General features: G+C 38.8%; 1 protein-coding gene across 1 annotated transcript in view; it reads left to right on the top strand.

Annotated features, from left to right (window-relative positions):
- LOC111875650 (trafficking protein particle complex subunit 8) overlaps positions 1-21,174 on the top strand; it is a 31,597-nt gene that overhangs the window by 1,065 nt on the left and 9,358 nt on the right. The window contains exons 4-16 of the mRNA XM_023872065.2: positions 327-655; positions 1,720-1,989; positions 5,423-5,635; positions 8,526-8,635; positions 9,863-10,111; positions 11,899-12,178; positions 13,486-13,671; positions 14,836-15,026; positions 15,212-15,339; positions 17,057-17,262; positions 19,097-19,348; positions 20,087-20,415; positions 20,655-20,799. Coding sequence (XP_023727833.1) covers positions 327-655; positions 1,720-1,989; positions 5,423-5,635; positions 8,526-8,635; positions 9,863-10,111; positions 11,899-12,178; positions 13,486-13,671; positions 14,836-15,026; positions 15,212-15,339; positions 17,057-17,262; positions 19,097-19,348; positions 20,087-20,415; positions 20,655-20,799 — 2,888 coding nt within the window. The remainder of the gene's footprint in view (positions 1-326; positions 656-1,719; positions 1,990-5,422; positions 5,636-8,525; positions 8,636-9,862; positions 10,112-11,898; positions 12,179-13,485; positions 13,672-14,835; positions 15,027-15,211; positions 15,340-17,056; positions 17,263-19,096; positions 19,349-20,086; positions 20,416-20,654; positions 20,800-21,174) is intronic.

The raw sequence follows: 21,174 nt of genomic DNA, 5'->3' as shown, positions 1-21,174 counted from the left end.
TGCTCATAAATATATTTCATCCCTGCTGTGGGGGAGGGGGTGTGATGAGGTAAATGAATATTCCTGTCTGCCATCATGTCATTAAATGAATCCAGTTCAAAAGGGAGACGTTGCTGGAAGTATCTTCAAATTGTTTTGTACGATGAAGATTAATAATAATAATAACAATAATAATAACTTAATGCATGGTTACTTATTGAAGGTTTCTTAACACTTACTACAATTGTAGTAATTGTTGTAATAGTTTATAGGTATACTTTAATTAAACAGGCTGTGTATGTATTAAGTCCATGTAGTTTTATCTTTCCTTAACACACAATGTTCAGGTATTCTAGTAATATCATCTGCGGAAAATAATCCTGCAGAAACTCTTCAACATATGAGCCTGGAGCTACAGCAGCTACAAACTATAACGCCAGCAAAATTGCCAAAATGGTTTGGTCCATGTGTTCTGCGATATTATGTCCTAGTGCATGATGCAGTGGATGGGGATGATAATAAAGCTGAAACAACATTCAGTGCTATGAAACAGACTTATGGAGACAGCAATTGCTTCTTCCTTCAAATGAACTCTCGCCCACCCGGCCAGAATGAAGACCAGAGCCATCTCCCAGATCCATGGAGTCAGTTCCTTATCCGTCAGCTTGATAGCCAGGTACAGATGACAGTTTGAAAAGGTTAGTTTCTGTGCCCTAGTAGAGGCAAAAAGTCAGAAAGCATTACAAGTTGAATTTTTATATGAGTGTTATTCCAAAAGTGTGAATTGATGATTTTATTTGATGATAAAATTAATAATAATTCTGATGATCCAGTGTTATTAGAGGCCTCAGCGAAGAAGCAGGTTACACTTGGGATTGCTGGGTTTCTTGACTTTTTCTATTGTCTGGTATTGCAAATAGAACGATGTTTACATCATCAGGTGAGAGGGTGTACAGGCACTTATTAATTTGGGTCTCTTACAAAGAGAAAATCTCAGCCACTCCTTGACCAAACAGAGTGGTGTACCAGTAGCACTCTAGACTTGTGTTGAGGAGGTTCCCACTTTGAAGCTTGGGTGGAACTCTACATATCTTGATGTGAGATATTCATGGTTTACCTCAATCCCTTCAGGCAAATGCTCAGATAGTACTTTGATTAGGCCATGACTGTTTCCTTCCAAATCCTTTCCAATTCATCTGTCACCCTGTCATTCAAGAATATATAGCCTACAGAAAGATACAGTGTGAATATATATTTTAATTAACCTAACAAATCTTTTGGATGTTCAGAATTTTGTTAAAATATTATGCAGTAGTTGTTGACATTGAGAATTTCTGTATGTTTATGATTTGGCTCTATAACTAACCTTATGTGCTTCACTGTAATTTTGTATCATTGATATTATCAAACAGGTACATGTTTAGAAATCACACTGTTGCCAAGTTGTTTTATGTTTGCAAAGAATATCTCCTTGAATTTTTCAGGTCCATTATTATGGGACCCTTCATTAAATGACACTAATGTCACTTCCACCTTAGAAATATGCACAACTTCTGCATTGGTGCAAAGGTTCCAGTAGCCTTATATTCATACCAGGTTTGATGAAAATCTGTCATTTAATTCGAAGATTATTAGAGAATATACACAAACGGGCATAATGATATCATGAGCCTACCTTAACTTTTTGGAATGTAGACTATTACAAACTTTCTTTCATTGTAAGTTGCTTGTAATTTATAGGAGGCAAGTGATCAGGGCAGCAGTCCTCGTACGCCAGCTGAGATTGGGGGTGTGACCGGAATGCCAAGCCGTGTCACCACAGATGGGAGCTGTGACAGTGAAACCATGGATGTGAGTAACCTACTGAGGCCAGGTGTTGGGTCAGTGGTGATGTCAGCATTAGAGATGGCACAGGAGGCCGGAGAGAGTACAACCCCCATCACTGTCACACATCATCCCCTCAGCCCTGATGCAGAGTCACAAAACTTTATTCTTGCCAATTCAGATAAGGTATGATCTCTTCAAGTGAATTGTATAACAAAATTGTCGCGCAACAGTAGAGGATGCAGTGTCGTCTGTTGCCGCAGAAACATGTTGAATGTGTCACTGCCTAGCAGTTTCCGCCTCTACTCATTCCTCTGTTCAGCTGTTGGCCGTCACGTCACAATATGTATAAGGATGTCAGGATTCTTGGGTAAACGGTGGCTGATCCACAACAGAGAGATATTTCTTCTTAACCTTTATCCTACGGGCATTTAAATTCCCGTAAGGGCAGCGGTACGGAATTAATTTAAATACCCGCGATTATAAAGCCATAAAAACTGTAATCATCTACTAAATTTGCTCCTATTTCTGCAATTTCTGTGATAAACGAACGAAATAAACGCTGTTTTTTTCTCGAAAGAATATAGAATCAGATATTGTAATTTACAGATTGTATAAAACATGTTAAGATTTTTACACTGGCTCCAAATAAGAAATTCCCAATTTTTTTAATTTCACTACAAGAATTCATAAGTTCTCTGTACGTTAGAATGCAGGATGGGGGGTGAAATCACTTGGCAGAGCTATGGCAACGCTGTAGAGATAGCGTGTTTAGTTTACCGTTGTAATATGACGTCGTGCTTTAGGAATGAAGAGAGTCGGCAATTGAAATACTAAACTCAGTGTTGTATATCGCGCACTGCTACACAGTAAGATTACTGTTCACAGTTCAAGGGTAGCTTTGTTTGTGAAATTGCGTTGCCGTATAAACAGAGCGATAATAATGCTTCTAGAGCTTCCTTCCTGGAAGTTTTCATTCGGACGACTTCAAAGTTTGATCGTCGTGTCGTGTGGAATGTTCTAGCATATTTCAAGCCATCAACGACTCGCTACAGATGGCTGTACCGACAATTCTGAGAGTGATGTTGAATGTTGAAGGTAGCAAATCAGAAAGTTATTTCGAACGAGACCCATCATTTACTCGGCAACCTGGGGACCACCACACCAGCGTGGCACGAGGAGTGTGAATAATTATTCAGGTGGAGCTGTGGGCAAACTGTGGCAAACAGTTATAGCATCTGTCGTCGAACCTGGAAATGGACAAATAAGCTATTTTTCCATCTCCTTGATCTGAACAGTTACATCCTGTTGTCACACAGAGAATTTCGTCTCGCTCTTGTGCGGAACATGCTGGAAGGGGTCCACCTCGCCATCAACGGCCAGGGGTCGAACCCCTGCCGTTTTATCTGTGATATCTCGATTATAGAAGGCCAAACCACATCACTGGGCGACTTCCTCTACTTCGCAATTGAGGTGTCATGTGTGCTTTTCTCGTGGGAAACGAAAGACCGTCCGCACAATGTGCGTGAAGTGCGAAATCGGACTCTGCATTTCCGGATTTTTTTGAGAATTCCACACGAAGGCAACATTCCGGCAGATGATGCAGGTGGGAAGACAGACACTCCATGCAGATGGTGGCCACAAATTATATAAGTACAACTTCATTTTTTACGTTAAAATTGTATTTTATGTAAAGTTAGCACGCGCGGACTGTGCGACCAGGAGTCGAACCCCTGCCGTTTTATCGGAGATATCTCGATTATAGAAGGCCAAACCACATCACTGGCCGACTTCCTCTACTTCGCAATTGAGGTGTCATGTGTGCTTTTCGCGTGGGAAACGAAAGACCGTCCGCACAATGTGCGTGAAGTGCGAAATCGGACTCTGCATTTCCGGATTTTTTTTAGAATTCCACACGAAGGGAACATTCTGGCAGATGACGCAGGTGGGAAGACAGACACTCCATGCAGATGGTGGCCAAAAATTATATAAGTAGGACATTATTTTCTACCTTAAAAATATATTTCAAATAACGTCCGCACGCGCGGACTGTGCGACCCCATATGGGGCCATTCATACCGCTGACTTTATTTCTGCGACCCCGTATGGGGTCTTTAGTCGTTTAAAGGTTAATAATACTGGAATGTTAAAGAAGAGATAAGATGGAACCTACTGAAGTAGAGTAATTATCATATGTACCACCTGATATAACATTTAAAAAAGTTTGCATTTTACCCACAGAATACATTCATGGGTTTCATATGACTCTCAGAATGAACGTCAGTTATAACCCTGAACTGCTTTAACTGATTGGTGCTTGTAAGAGAGAGAGAGACGGTGTGTTTTTATTGTGATGTAGGATCTGAACTTGTATGTATTATTGAAACAAATTTCAAGCTCCAAACTCTTAGTGTCAGAACAGAATGATCTGTGATGTTCAATTCTCCTCCAGATATTTTTTTTATGTTCTGAGATTTTTTATGGTTTTCTTTGCTTCCTTCAAGCAGATGTGTACCTTAAAAATAAGTCACAACTACTACCTTCCACACTCTTGTGAATTCATCAGTCTGTCTCATCCTTTTGTTCACTTTTGTGTAATTGTGCAGTTGAAATTGTGGACCAGGAGGGAGCTATATGTGAGCAAGTCATTAGGTTTCTTCAGTAGGCTTTGGATGTGAATGCATTCTTTTCATAAACTGCACAAAGTGAACTCATACAGTGGAGAATGTGGCTGTCGTTCAGTCTGTCAGTGTGGCCATGGTTTTGTTCTTAATACCATATTACTTATACTGAACGCTTCCTATGTCACAAAAAATTACAGAAGTTCCTAAGTTCTGTTCATTCTTACAGCCCAAATTTAATTTTTTCTGTTCACTGTATCAATTCAGTACACCAGAAGAGCTAGTCCTTCCATTTAGGTTTACACAAGAGCTAAAATAAAGGCACTGTGTATGAATGGAAAATTGATGATGCCACATGGAGAGGAGGAAGGCATTTACAGAATATGTTGGAAACAATATGCAAGAGGAACTCTTGAGTGGAAAGTATATCATATACAACACAGGAAAGGTTAATAGACTTTGATAAAACTTTATGTGGGAGTATAGACTAAAAGATGTCAGTTTAATTTGGATCATATTTGTCTAATACAGAATGGTAACTTTAAATGAGAACCATTCTGTGTAAATATTCATAACTAATTTTGTGTAAGAAAGAGCTTGGAACTTGAAAGACTTTAGAGTGTATTATAAAGGATGTTGAAATTGACCACCATATTTTTTGTTGCACAGATGTGTGTGTTGGTAGCTGTTGGAGGACACTGCCTGCTTCATAGTGTGTGTGGAATGTTGGCAGGCTATGAAAATTACTGTACAGATTAGTATGATGCCATATAGTTCGATACATAGGTCCCAACATTTTGGAATAATATTCTTACTCCATTTGCTGCTCTGAATATGACGACAACTCATCCTTCGAAAATGTTGGTCCATATCTACCAAACATCCCAGCAGATAGTAATCTTCATTATCACTCTTACTTAAGTTACTTTGCTGTGTGTCTCTTATACTTCAGACTGTTTCCTTGAGACCTTAAAGTTGTCGTATGTTTATATTCACAGAACCATGTTCCTAATAATGATGTGATTCCTACTGCAAATCACATCAATGCCAATGTCTGGGTAGGACAAGGGAGTCAGGCTGCCACTACAACACGGCATGGTACCTACCTTACTGCGAGTGATTTAGACCGCCTGAGAATGCTTGTTCAGGAATTCTGCGTGAAAGCCTTGTTACCACATGTGGAAAAACAGATTCAGCAACTCAGTGATCTTGTAAGTATATTTAAAATCTTGCTTCAGTGATGTTTTGAAATAGTTGCAGTTACTGATTCATCTCATAAAATGCACAAATGTTATTTATGTAGAAGTAAACAGATTTTATGGCAAGAATTATGTTCATATTTTTCATGTTCTGTTGCATCTTGTTGTGTAAATCACGATAGATAATATTTACTGTATTCTTTGCCAACACAATGCTATTTCCAGCAGATGGATTTGCTGTCATGTTTTGGCATATATACCATCTTCAGGTCCTGTTTATAGATACAATTAGTTTATCATACACTTAGTATAAATTTATCATAAATAATTATGCCAATAGTATTATAAATGCAGGATGTTCCATGTTTTTTTTTTCTTTTTGCTGTATTTTGTACTAACCTTTTAAAATAATATATGGCTGGGAGCTGCACTGCTAAAAATAGATGAACATTGACATATAAGTAGAGTCTGAGGCGTTCTGACGATGATGTATAACACTCAGAATTATGGGGTTTTTTGACTTTTGCATTAAATTCCCCCCCCCTTCTAGCTGTGTATGCTTTATCACAATTTTTATTGCATATTTTCCTGTTATATCCCTTTGACAAAGCCTAGTCTGAGGTGTTTATATAGCTGTAGTTATGCTGATGTTGGTTGTCCAGTGACTGACATTACTTCTTTCTACGGGACCCAGCAGAGTAGGCATCTCACCTCTCACCTCAGATGGAAGCCGGTCCATTTTGTGAAATATTGTTATCTCTGGATTCTAGAATACCGAACGATGGACAAAGCCCAAAAAGCCAGTAATTCAGATTGGTATAGAAACCTGTGAAGCAGTTGTGTTTGACGCTATCCATTCACAAAACTATGTTTGATGTACATGATGAAGCAGAATACAGTAGCTGCTACTGGCTGTTGACATTCTTAACCCTTTGACGTGGTAATTTAAATTCCGCGGCCGCGGCTCCTGCGGTAATATATTCAGCCGGCCATTTAAATTTTGCTCGAAAATTATTTATTCATCATTGTTCTTAAATTCTATGAGATAGGAACATGAAACTTTCACTAAAATGATCTTAAATGGTGGTTTTATAACCTTACCTTATAATATGGGCGCCCTGTATCTCGGCCATGGAAGCAGGTTGTTTAGTATTTCAGCAGTGAATGGTACGCCTTGAAGGATGAAACTTTCACTAAAATGATCTTAAATGGTGGTTTTATAACCTTACCTTATAATATGAGCGCCCTGTATCTCGGTAATGGAGGCAGTTGGTTTAGTAGAAGGAAGGCCTTGAAGCATTCGTATAACCCAACGGTGCCCCACGTTCACCATTCTCCGCTCCAATATTGTGTATTTTTTTTGGCCCTTTTTTTTAACCACACATATGTGCGGCCTTGCCTTCTTACCCGTGAGGGGTATACTTCAAGGAAATGTCTTTCCGTGACCCGTTTAGTTGCCAGGTCAGCTGTAGTAAATTCAACGTTACGAGTTATCATAACAAGGGGTTGTTGCTATGCCTTTGATATTCCATCCATTTTGGCGGCAGGAGATGTCGTAGGGGTGACCACAGAATTCATGAAGTTATTCTAAGAACTGTCTGGTATGTAGTGAACGAAAGTAGAGCTTAGCTGGCTCAAAAAAATATTTATGGTCATCCCTCGAAACGACCACCAAGGTCAGTACGATAAAATGGAGTCAACTGGAGCGATAATGAGCGAAGGAATGAGTTCTTTTCCCTCCCCCACACACATCCGTATCGTCTCAGGGGGTGACCACAGTGTTCTGCCTTAAAATGTGGCGTTTTTCTAAGAAATGGGTGCTATGTACTGTGCGAAAGCAATCGATTTTGCAGGCATAAACTTTTGTACATCCCTCTTCTAAGAATTCCAATTGAATAGCCAGCTCAGGGCAATATGATATTATAAACACCAGCACATATCAGTCTCTGGTGTTTATAGCTTCAGAGCAAACAAAACACATCATTCATAACAGAAACAGCTCGCAATAGCCACAGGAACGTTGCTGCAAGACAGGCATATGTAACGACGACTTAGCGCTCTTAAACGCGTGTGTCATTAAATACAGTCCTCCTGACAACAGGCCAGTGAAAAATCTAACAATCTACAGCAAAACCATCAATTATTATGGGCGTTATAACATACGTGTGCAGCTGGACGAAACATACACGTCGAACCCCCCCAGACGATTTAAATCCCTGACGAAACATACACGACGAACCACGGCAACGGGTTAATTTAGTTAAAAATAATAATATGAAGACAATATAATCCTACAGCTGTTCACCAAAAAATTTTATGTGTTTTCCCTGTGATCTGCAAAAGAATTCTGGCAGTCTTCATTTCATGTACTGTTTTCTTAGTTGCCACAGAACCAATGTCAATAGACCAAGAATTACAGTGTATGTTTTTATGAAGATTTTGATATATGACTTGGGAGAAGTACACCACAAGTTCAGTAGAAATTTCATAGATGAGGCACATACTTTCCTCAACAGGTAACTAGTCCAATCCTCACAGAAATGCAAACTGCACCTAAAATATCTCATCTTAAACGCAGTTGTAGTAACAGTAATAAAACACCAAATGTTTTGGTATAGTGATTAGCACCTTGGCTTCCTTTTATGATGTTTGAATTCAAATCTTGAACCTGAGGCTGGCTGTCCTGGCTCACAGTTGTTACTGATTTCCTCAGTTGCTTCAGGTAAAGTGTCAGAGATTATTGCTTCATTCCTGGTTTATCATTCACTTAATCATCCCACCATTTTACTGTATGACTTAAATAGTTGACAGAGTGCCATTAAATAACCTAGTAAACAGATGTCTTCGATGATGATTATGACATCGATAGGAAAAATGATAATGATGATAATTTGCATTTCAGATTTCTAACAAGAAGGGTGTTAGCAGGTCATTTCTCAGTGCTACAAAACGCTGGTTTGGGAGCAATAAACCTGGTATGCCTGGTTCCAATACACCACTTAATGCAGTAATGTGAGTAATATTCATGTTTCTTGTGATTATTATTATTCCATTCAGGTGCATGCCATGAATGTACCTTGAAATAGTCTATAAGCATTCCCTGTCCTAGCCTTCAAGTTCACATTATCATGCCATACAATTTAATGGTAAATAATGTGGCATGATGCCTGAAAGCTGGATTAGTTCGCTGCTAGGCATTGGCTTGGTAAACACATCCTTGCGGAACCAAATGTGTGCAACAATAGAAGAGCAGTGCTTTCTGTGGTCTGCTCCGTGATTATTGCTATGGAACCATGTCGTAAACACATCTCTGCAGCTGTGAATCAACGTGCAACAATAGAGGGAGCAGTATTTTCTGTAGAGGTCGTCCTGAAGCTATATAATGAGGATCTCACACAGCTAGGTAGAATTGAGATGGTCTTCGGAGTTGACAGTTGCAGCAGAGAACTGAGGAACTTGGCAGAATAATGGCAAGAAAGGAATTAGGCTGTGCAAAGAAGACTTCATATGTGATTTGAAGTGAGAGTGAGACTGTTATGAATCCGTTGCCGGGAAATGACTAATGGAGAGTGTAATAGACTGAGGACACTAGAGTGTGTAAAAGTAAACTGTGAAGTGTGGAAATAGCGATAGCACTGTAATTGCTTGTAGTTACGAGTTGAATGTATAAGGTGTCAATCATCCATTCCAAAACCTGTCTTATAGTCACGCACTCCTGCACATGACAGTAGTTGACCTAAGATCATTAATTAACTTATAAATAAATAGGGCTGTTCAGTTATTTAATAGTAGAAATCCAACTAAAGATCATTTGTGTACCTGAGAATACATGTCAGAGATAGAAATTTAATAGAAAGTCACCTGTTGGGTGATTACCAGAGATAAATTTTTGTAGAATCTTCTCTAAAGGAAATTTCCATAGTTAACTTTAAATGGGAGCCATCTGAAGGGGACTGCTGGAAAATGGGGAAGCAAACAGAAGCCTGTCCAAGATCAATTATTATATTTTTTCTTCTCTGAAGAAGATACCCAGAGACACTGATTCCAGTCAGATATAACTGTAGTAGAAGTTTATGAGATTTCAAAATGAATCCATCCAAAACTCTGTGACATAAGTGGATGCATATATTCGTTCTTATGGCGTGTTTATGTAATGCATTTAAGTGGATTGTTGGAAATTACTGTTGGGTGAGTTTCTGTTCAATCGTCTATACTTAAAGTTGTCTTTTTTCCCCCCAGCTACTCAAGTGATGCTCCTGAACTGCAACTCAGAAGACTTGGTGACCTATGCTTCATGTTTGGTCATTATTCCTTAGCATTCCAAGCTTATCACTCGGCTAAGCGGGACTTCAATGCTGATCAAGCTTGGTTGTACTATGCTGGTGCATTAGAAATGGCAGCTTTGTCAGCTTTCATGCAAGGCGAGGTGACTCGGAAAGCACAGGAATACATGGATGAGGGGATTGTCACATATCTTAACTCGTGCAAGTAAGTTGCTAATAAGGTACTGTTCAGAAGTTGAGGGCACTGGATGAAGTGATATTTAAAACCAGTTGAACATTCACAGTGACCATGTAAATAGTTGTTCATAGAATTTAAACCTTCCCCTCTCTTGTTCTGTGGCACATGTTGGAGAGATAAATAAATCAGTAGACGTCTCCTTTCTGGGATATAACACCATGTAGTTTAGTGAAAACCAATGTTTTGGAAGAAGCAAATAGAGCCCGCGGTGCCTGACGTACACCAGACTTCACGATGTTATATCTCAGAAGACATAGCCCTTAACCACTGCTGTAAGAACCTCAAATCCTACAAATAAATCTGTAGTTTCTGACATCTTGTAATTTCACTTTAAACTGCTAGTTCAAAATCTGTGTCGTTAGAGGTTGTTTTCCTGGAAACATTACAGTTTGCAGTTGTGATTGTTGTTTTTACCTGTTTGCCTGTTTTGTAACAGTAGAGTTACAGAACTTGTTACTGGGATTTGAAGTTCTAACGGGTCTGAATATTCTGGCTCTGCTGTTGTGGGTTGTGACATCATGCAGTCTGGTCCATGCAGTCCATCTTCATAGTATAACTGAAGATGGAGGCAGTTTTTTCCTCTGAAATGCTGGTAACCATCTATCAGACTGCATGATGTCACATCCCAAATGCATAGGGTCCAGATTTGCTTTGGGGCTCACCCAGTATCCTGTAGAAAAGGTAAAGCTACCCCTGTAACAGGCCATGAAGGCCTGTAGGGTTGTGAGACATCCAGGTTCCCACATTTTCTCTAGACAGTCAGGTCACAGATAAGCAGTAATATTGTCAGCCTTATGCATCAGCTGCCCTTTACCCCCCAGGAAGATTCCTGGTACTCATTTTTGTTAGAGGTTGAGTCAACCCAAGGGCTGTAGTGCAGCTGGAAGGATTAGGTAAATTGAAAAATCCACCTCATCAATAGTCGAACCCATGACCTTCCAGCTTGTAACATAGTGCCTCAACCAACTACACTACTGCATGCCACTCCCAGCATCCTGTACAGTGGGTAGAAAGTACAAAAGCAAAGTAAAACTATCACTGTAACAGGCCATGGGTACCTGTAGGGTTATCAGATNTACGCGCCGGCCGCCCTTCCCCCCCCCCCCCCAAGAAGATTCCTGGTACTCATTTCTAGTAGAGGCTGAGTCGATTCCAGGGCCATAGTGCGGCTGGAAGAATTAGGTCGGTTGAAAAATCTGATGACCTGGAGACTTTTTCCAGGTGTGAAGCTGACTACTACCTCCATCTAGTGCCAAGGTGGAGATTGTATGGATGTATACCTCCACTCTCCATATGTCTTCTTGGTGTTGTGCCTAATTAATTTAGGACAATGACAGATTTATGTTTATTTGGTGGACGTTATGCTTTTGCATAATGTTACTGAATTGAATATAGAGAGAATTGCCATAGTAACAAAATTTTTGTTTTTCATATTCTCATCTTATGTCACTTAATTTCAGTTTGTTACTTTCTCCGTATATTGCAGTATGTGACTGAAATGTTCATTATAAGATTCCTTTCCTGCATTCAATTATAATTTTTAGGTCTTACTGTCAAGACCATTTTGAGTACTGGATTTTCAAAAAGTCCTTTATAGTGTTTATATTCATACTAGTATGAACTAGAAAGTGATTTACACTATTTCCTTCTGGTCCCTCATGGGTCATCTGTACTTCTCTGATAACATATTCTAACATAAGAGCAATACTTAATTAATTAAGAATGTTTTTATATACAAATTTGTTTGCATTCAGGATGCCACAGTTTGCTACAAGGGCAACACTGTTGAGCACTGAATGTCTGAAAGGTCGCAGCCTTTATGGTGAGGCTGCAAAGCAGTTCATTCGTATGACGAGCGAGGATTCAGACCTTCGTAGTGCTCTTTTATTAGAACAAGCATCATATTGCTTCTTAAAGGCAACGAGACCACGCATGATGCGTAAATATGCATTCCATATAGTCCTTGCTGGACATCGCTTCTCCAAAGCTGGGCAACGGAAACACTCACTCAGGTGCTACAAACAGGCCTATCAGGTAAACAGACTGTCCCTTTCTTCCTTCCTCTTTGCATGTATGTTAGCAATTCAGCACACACACATACATTTCCATGTAAAATCTTATCAAAATTGTACCCTGATAGCAGGCTGATTATTTACCACCATGAAGCAGGGTCATTATGAAGAAGCTAATGTTGCTCAGCTGGTGAAGAAATTCTTTGTATTTTGTGCAATCCAAAAGTTCATTAGTGTTTCCACAAGAGTGCACCACTCGGCTCTCTCTTGAGTTCATATGTCAGCATGACTTTTACCAGGCAGTTTGTGAGCAGAATCATCATTTATGGAATGGATCTGTCATATGTACATATCTTTTCTGCCTAGTATACAGAACAATATCAGTATTTTATTTTCAGAGATTCCATGTCAGACTTAAAAAAATATGCAAATGCATTCATGCGTATTTTCTAACATACAATTGACCCTGACTGTATTAACGTACAAACATGCTTAATTGTTGTTTAATAGACCATTGTTGGTCACTGATTATACAAACTCAGACATGTACACATTGCCCAGCAATTATTGTTTAATTGTTTCATGTATGTCTGAGGGATGAAATAAATATTTCATGGAAACTAGAAGTTTTAAATACAGTACAAGAATCAACAGCCCTATTTTTTTCCTCAAGGACATTGACATCTCATGTTTGGACACCTAACACACATACTTTTCCTCAAGATACCATCTGTGGTGTCATATATAGGATGATGGTCTCTATAAGTTTTTTTAGTTTATTTTTAATTGTTTTAGCTGTTTTCCAGAAAGATCGACATTTTATTTCTGGGCACTAATATGAGGGGCCCATGTTTTTGGAGCTAGAATGTTCACATTTGTCTGGCACTGATTGTGATTGATAAACTCATAAATTCTGATTATGTATAAAATCTGTCCAACTATTCAGCACTGGTGAGGGCTCATCCATACATTCAGATAGACATTCAGACATATATCATTCCAAAAACTACTTATTTATATTAAGGGCGGCTGAAAATGTGTCCATCCATAAAAATTTCAAGATAATTTTTTTTTTCGTGATCACAGTACATACACACATATAGTACATGTACGAGTATATGTATGAGAAAGTAAAGACTATAAGAAATTCATATTTTAAACAAATTTGGTTTTAAAGATAAAGAAATAACATATCTGTTTGTGCATAGATGATACATCAAATTCATAATCCACTTTATAGCAGTCAGGTAAGTACTGGTAAATATGTATCTGAATGACATGTTTTTCTCCATCAACAACTGCAGAACTAAAACACATAATTTTCTGCAGATGTATGCAGAGAAGAACTGGAGTTTGGCAGAGGATCACATACACTTTACAATTGGTCGTCAGGCTGCACACTTGAAGCAGTTATCAGAAGCAGCAAAAGCATTTGCTTGTCTGCTGACTCCTGCTAGTCGACAGTCTGCTGCTCAGCAAGCAGCATTTCTTCGGGAATTCCTCACAGTGCAGCAGGTATTTTGGCATGGTCTGTGTAGGTATGATCTGCTCCAGAGCTTGAGAGTAGGTCTACCTTGGTTCACAGCCAAGTAGCAATTTCTTCACGTCTTTCCTGCCTGGAGATGAACATAGAGCCCATTTCTGAAATGTGGATTTTAACTAGGAAGGTGGACAAAGCCAAAATGAACAACCTTAAACGTTATCAGCTGTTTGTGTATATTATTTAACATTTATACAGTTAGGAAGAACTGGCAATTTTTGGTATATGGAAAGCTACAGGATGTATACAAACGTGAAGAATATTATGTAGTAAGAGCAAATTATTCTGATTACTTTTGTTTGCATTACCCTTCTTTCTGTGGGATCAAAAAGAAACCACAAACCATGGTATTACATGTCTGACTCTCTGTAGTCATGCCACATAGTAACAAAACAGAGAAGGAAGTGTGGAGGCACTCAAAGAGTTTTTTATCTCTCTTCTACCCCAAATTTTTCAATTTCCTAATTCACCATCCTTACCAATGTGAAAAGCAAAATTTCAAATTTTTGACCAGTTTCTTGATACAAGGTCTTTTCTGACCAGTTATTCTTTGGCTAAATTAAGAATTCTATGCTGTGAAGATTTATCACCATCATTACAGAGTTTACAGTTTTATCCAACCTTGACCTGGTTTTGTTATGGATTACATTTTTTCAGTGTACTTCCCCCAAATCATTTTAATATTATTCATTTTGAATTCTTCTCTTTCCTCTTCCATTTATCTCTCACCCTCTTTCTCTTCCCCTTCTTCGCCTCTCTCTTTTCACTGACAAATACTGAACACAAAGAAATGTTTATTTAGTGAAGTTCTTATACTGTGTTTTACCCAGGAGAAGAGCAGTGTCCTCAGATGTATATCAGGAAGTGAATCACTGATAAGTGATGATGAACTATAGCTACAGATCTGTGTGTTGTGTGAGTTAAAGCACAACACTGTTACATAGTCAGATGTTTATATCAAAGCCTTTGTGCATCCTGCTCCAAACCAGTAGCAAATGGTACTCTTCTCTTGAATAACAGACAGTAACTGTAAGAATTGTGTAGTACAACTGTGAAAGATGTTCAAGGATTTCTGTAAAACAGTAACTGTGTGGGTGGAAATTTGTATTCAGTACTATGAGCTATACTTGTTGTTTCAGCAACTCATTGCTGAAGAAAGTTCTTCAGGAAATGCTCTTCCTGTTCTTCCCTTGCCATTAGTTGATGGCAATGCTATCCGAATTTTATTAGGCTCACTTCCACCCCTGCATTTTCAAGATGGAACCTCAAATGTGGTACCTGCAACAGGCATCACGTTTTCAGATGATATTGCAGGTGAAACTGATGTCAGGTAAGACAGACACGTAAATATCTTTTTATCAGACTTAAATGATGCTTGAATAATAACACATAGATCATAATGGGCACTGTAAACTTTCTGATAAAGGCATGTTTCCATTTCATTCAGGTCCTTGTCAGACAGGTTTTACTATATTTGAGATGCACTTGCCAGCAGTGGTTTGTTCTGAATTGCAGGTGGTCAAAATTGGAAGAACTATTGGTTGCCGAGGTGCAAGGTTCATTACCAATGATCTTCAAACCTACAATTCAGCTGTATTCTAATACTACAAACAACACAGCAAGACCTACGGGAATTGTGGGAGGTATGATGCTCCATTGTGAGTCAAAATTTAGTTAGTGAGCAAATATTGGCATGATGGTTGAGTGAGGAAATGAGCTCGTTGAATCGTTTGAGATGTCTTCACAACTGACAGTTGAGAGAAACCAAATCCTCTTGATGGCTAAAAGTACAGAATGTTAGTAAACAACTGATATTGATTTATGATTTTATATTAAATTTAACCTTTTAATCATAGACTCAACTGCTGAATTATTCAGAACTGTGATGATCTATTTTGAATTCTCCTGGGGTCCTGGTTACAGTGGAATTCAGATTAAAGAAGATACAAATGTCTTGGTTAGAGAGGAATAGAACAGGCCATTCCACAGTCCCAGATCAGCAGTTATGTCTCACCATTTGTTGGTAGGTTCAAGATTAAAAGCAGTTGAAGAAGAGGTACTCTTAAAGAGTGGGCTGCACAACAGGTCTGAGGCAGTCAGAGCTCATCATTCAAGGGCTTTCAGAAAAACTCTGTTAAACTGCTACAGCTTCAAATGAACAGTAGTGTGCCAAATTGCATAAAGAAATAATGTAATATAGTGAACCTGAGGAGGGCAAGTTATTAGGTGAAAATATTGTTCTCTGGTTTATAATATTCAGTGAACTGTTAAAATGATATGACCACGTCTGTGGTCTGTTGGTCAGAATTCCTGGCTACAGATCCACAGGTCCCGGGTTCAATTTCTGGCGCTACCAGATTTTCTGTGAAGTACTGGGTCTAGAACAGGGTCCACCCAGTCTCATGAGGATAATTGAGCTACTTGAATGGAAAAGTAGTGGCTGTGGTCTAAAAAATCGAGAATAATGGCTGTGGGAATCCGTTGCGCTGACCACACGACACCCTCTATGCACAAAAGTTGGCACTAATTTTGCTGACAAGCGTTGGTTGCTCAGTTGGTATAGTTCGCTTCCAGACCAAAGGCCACAGAGTTCTGTGTTTTGTTAAAATGATATTTTGATTAAAACATTATGATAGCAGACAATGGTGTCACTGTTATTGTGTCGTCTTATGTGTTATGATAATGCACATTCTGTGTATTAATAACACTACAGGATGATGCAATACAGAATTATGAGGAACTACAGTATATGGCTGTCATTTTGTGAGGTTTGAGGTTGTCATGGCAGTGACTGTGAAAATGGCTGTTGTATGAGACGTGACATCCCTGAAGGCAGTTAATCTTCATGTCTCTCATTTTGCTTGTTATATGACAATTTATTTTTTCTCTTCCATAAAAAGATACCATTGTTTAAGGGGAACATGTTGGCTCCATCTTCAAAGTAGCTGCAGGAAGCAGGTTCCTTCAAAATGTTAGTACCTTTCTATCAGACTGTGTGGCATCACATGCCAGATGGCAGTAATGTTCATGTTGTTTTTAAGGTTTTTACAGTCCTGTCTTCTGTGATATAACACTGTATAGTTCAGTGAAAGCCAAGCGATGCTTTAGCACAACATATCACAGAGCTTACAGCCTGCTTCATGCTGGTTTCTTGCTTGATGTATTCTTTGACCCTGAAGATGGGGTTGGAATGTTCCTCTGAGATGTCAGTTGACTTTCACTGGACTTCATGGTGTTATATCACAGAAGATAGAACTGAACTGAAGACAGTTAATCTTCATGTCATTCTGCTTGTTATATGACAGCTTATTTTTTGGCTTCCTTTGTCCTCATGATTCTGTGTACTTCTTGATATTACAGAGCCTGTGACCGTATCTGTGATGCTGCAAAACCCTTTACACATTTCAATACCTCTGCATGACGTTTATCTGTTGTGGAGCTTCAAGAAAAGTAGTGGGGCCACATCACAGCTCATATGTAATGAGATGATGCAAGAAACAACAGAGAGTCCCATTCAGACACAGCATCTCAACTCTGTTATGCTCAAACCAGATTGTATTCAAGAAGTATGTATACTATTATAAGCCAGTCACGGTAGCCAAGCGGTCTAAGGCATGCATTGTCTTTGTTCGCTAGGAAGCCAGGATCATGGGTTCGAATCCCACTCAGGGCATGGATGTTTGTGTGCGTTTTTCTGTGTTTGTGTACAGGTAGAGGCCTTGTGACAAGCTGATCACCCGCCCAAGGAGTCCTACCATATATCTAAGATCTAGTAAACTAAGTGAAACAGAGAGTTTCATGGAGGTAGGCCTAGGCCCAAAGGAGGGCTGTAGCACCCATGAAAAATAAAGTACTATTATAAATGTGTACTGTTACTCCCTATTTGAGATACATAAAATTATGGAAACTGAATTGACCACGTCTACGTACAGAAATGAGGCAAAGGCTACTAATATGTTGTCTTTTGGATTTTTTTCTGGGCATCTCAGCCTACTGTCATTCCCAGGAATAGTTGTTCAGAGTTTATGCTTCAGTAACTATTTTTATCTGTATGGATGACCACCATGGTGGTGCAGTGATTTGTACAGCAGGTTAGCCCTCGAAGAATTCTGAAATTGGTTATGCCTCTGACATTAATATAAAAAGTGGAAATACCGTGTAGTAGAATTACATGTACATTGAATGTCCCTCTGATAGTGGTAATTAGGTTTGAGGTTCTCACCACGATGACTGTTAGGATACTGCATTCTGGAATGTGACACTTCACAGTGTGGAAGATGTTTATACCAAACTACATGATTTTGCATACCAGAAGACTAATCTTCAGTGGTAATCATAATTTGTTGATGTTTCCACCAAGGTGAGTCGTCATCATCCTGTGTCCTCCATTAAGCATTCATGTATGTGCATTTACAGTTTTCTTACTGTTTTGTTTGCGTTGAGCCCCCAATTTAAAGTTTCTTTTGGGAGCAGTAGATTTGATCAATAATTTGAGGACAAGCTTAAACGGATGAAAAATAACATTGAGGTTATTGACTTTGGATTATTGAACCTGAACAATAAAAAAGGGAACCTAAAATCAAGGATAATTAAATGGTTGTTTCATTGTGTGTTTCCTCACATGGTCTGTCCACCTGATGCTAAGTCTCCCCAGTGGTCATTTACCAGCGCACAATCTCCCATAATGTAATTCCATATTATTGTCATAGGACTGGGTACAATGATGCCTAATAGGTTGAAATTAAGTAGGTTTTAACAGTGCTGTTGACCCTAAAAAAGAGTCCTGAAGAGGCAGTCTGCTGGAGTTGTCATAGACTCAACAGCCAACAGCAGGTGTCAAAATTTCTTTCAAGAATGGAGAGATACTCAAACTGTGGCATTATTAAATATAATTGAAGCCTAATTTTCTTTAGAGCTTTGCTTTCTGTCTTGGGGTGACTTCATATGAGGTTCATGGTGAATGAAATGGCTGTGGAGGAGACTCTTCTCCCACTTTCTCTGGTTTTCCCCTGCTAATCATCATTCCATGGTTGCCCCATACTCATCTGACAACACCCTCTGATTTGTGCAATAGTCCTGACCAGTTGGCATGTTGTTATATCTTTAGTCTTAAGTTTGGGGCTTCATCTCTGACCCAGCATTTGGCTTGATACAGAGTGACAAAGTGAGGATGTATTAATTTTTTATGACAATAATATATTTTCAATAAAATGGTGTCAAGGTATTAAGAAATGAGATGGAAAATAATGAGACTGAAAGGATAACAGACTGATGTTCATGCATTTAGTAACCAGCTTGGAGATTATAGTATGCTGAGACGAAAAAGCTTAATATCTACAAACAGTGCCTTTGGAAGTTCTTTGTATTTCTGAGTGAAGCCTACATTGTCCTCTTTTGTAGGTGATATTGTGTATTACACCTAAATCGGTAGGAGAACTTCACATCTTGGGGATTGCTTACCAGATGTCGAATCCAGCTGCACAGCAAAGTGCTGAGCCTTCAAATGCAACGCCCAACATAGTATCAGTTCCAGGAAAACAAGTATTTTCTGTCAAGAGACCAAGGCCAAAATCCACGAAGGATAAAGTATCTCAGGATCTGCATGACAGGAGACTGGAGATTAATGTTTTTGAGTCAGCACCTTCCTTACAGGTAAATTATATTAGCCAGAGACCTGAGTATAGAATGGAGGTTAATATTAAGAGAGATCATAGGGAAGATTATTATGAACATGAGACTTTGTTGTAACAGAAATGGTTATTACCCTAAGCAGCATTAACCAGTTATTCTTTATAACTGAGACACTATGCATTTAGTGTGAAATAGGAACTGAATTATTAAAGTAAAAAAGTAAAGCTATTCCTATACCAGGCTGTGAAGGCCCATAGGGTTGTGAGACGTTGAAGGTCCCACACTATCTAGACAATCAGCTCAAAGATGGCAGTAAGGTAGTCAGCCTTACCCGCCGGCCGCGCTTTACTCCCCAGGACAAGTATTTAATTAATTCCTGGTACTCATTTCTGTTAGAGGCTGAGTAAACCCTAGGGCCTAGTGTGGCTGGAAGGATTAGGTCAACTGAAAAAAATCCAATCACCTCGTCAGGACTTGAACCTGTGACCTTCCGGCTTGTAGCATAGCCCCTCATTAAATTATTTTCAGGCTGAAAATTGTTAAACTGTTGTTTTTAATTGTCAAGTTTTACCATTCAGCATATTAAAATATTTCTCACCTATAAAATATATATAATAGATTAAAAATGAGGAACTGATATAACAGATGCAATAAACAAACAAAGTATGGTTTGTGAGTCTATGGAAAATAGTACTCCTTGCATTTATTCTTATCAGTTTTAACAGTTTAGACATTGTAAGGGTTTTCTTCATGTTTCAGATCATGTTCAGGGACCTCAGCTCTGAGATGCTTTGTGGAGAGCTGCAACATGTAACACTGGAATTCAAGAACACTGGAAACACAGCATTAACAGCACTGTATGTGGCATCTACAGCTCCAGAATTATTCTCACTTGGAGGGACCTCGTCACAGCGATCTGGTGGACATCAAGTAACACAGATCTCTTTTCCCAACAACATGGCAGCTCAGCTTTCACCAGGACAGTCTCACACTGTACCCATGTGGCTTCGGGCACCGGACACTAAGGGAACTGCAAATCTTGAAATGTTATTCTATTATGAGAATGCAAATGGCAGTAGTAATCCTAGGTATGAATTGATATTTAGCTTCTGTACCATAGTATTGAGAATGTTTGTTTGTAAGAAATGCCATGTATTCAACTGTCTTTGAAATGGGATACATGAAAACCTGATTTTATTCTTTAAGTATTTAGATAGGAAGCAAGAAAATGAAAAAATTCTGAACTGAATGGTTGGAAATATTGTCCAAAACTTCAGGGACTAGTCTTTTTTTACTTCTGGTTAAAATGACACTCACTTGGTTACAGGTATCGCCTTGTAAGGCATTCATGGAAACTGACTGTGTTAAGTTCAATTCACCTTACAACTACAGCCCTGAGAAGCAGTGCAGCAGGACAGACTGGAACGAAGGAGATCTTAAACCTCACACTCAGTGTCAAGAATTGCAATCAGGTGATAAAGAATGCCCTATAATTGTTGTTCAAATGGACTACTTAAATAGTTCATGCAGTACGTAGCAGCTTGATTCAACTCATGCAGAACAGGATTTCATATTTAAAATAATGTTCAGTAAATGTTCTCTAATACTTACAGCATATATTTTTTCTAAATATGTCCTTTTGCAATTGTACTACATCATCTGTTCCATTATTAGGATCATGTCATGAGTGAGTCAGAGCTATGTAATACCTAGAATACCTCAATACTTATGCCAAAAGCTCAACAAGGCTCTTTATTTGATTAGATCCTTACATGACTCAGTTAGCCTACCTGTATTAAGAAATGTTTATTTTATTAAGTTTGAATCTGTATTGAAATATGGTATTA

This window comes from Cryptotermes secundus, unplaced genomic scaffold (assembly GCF_002891405.2).
Source record: "Cryptotermes secundus unplaced genomic scaffold, Csec_1.0 scaffold342, whole genome shotgun sequence".
Classification (NCBI taxonomy): Eukaryota; Metazoa; Arthropoda; class Insecta; order Blattodea; family Kalotermitidae; genus Cryptotermes; species Cryptotermes secundus.
The sequence above is the reverse complement of the archived record's forward strand: the minus strand, read 5'-3'. Positions and strand labels throughout refer to the sequence as shown.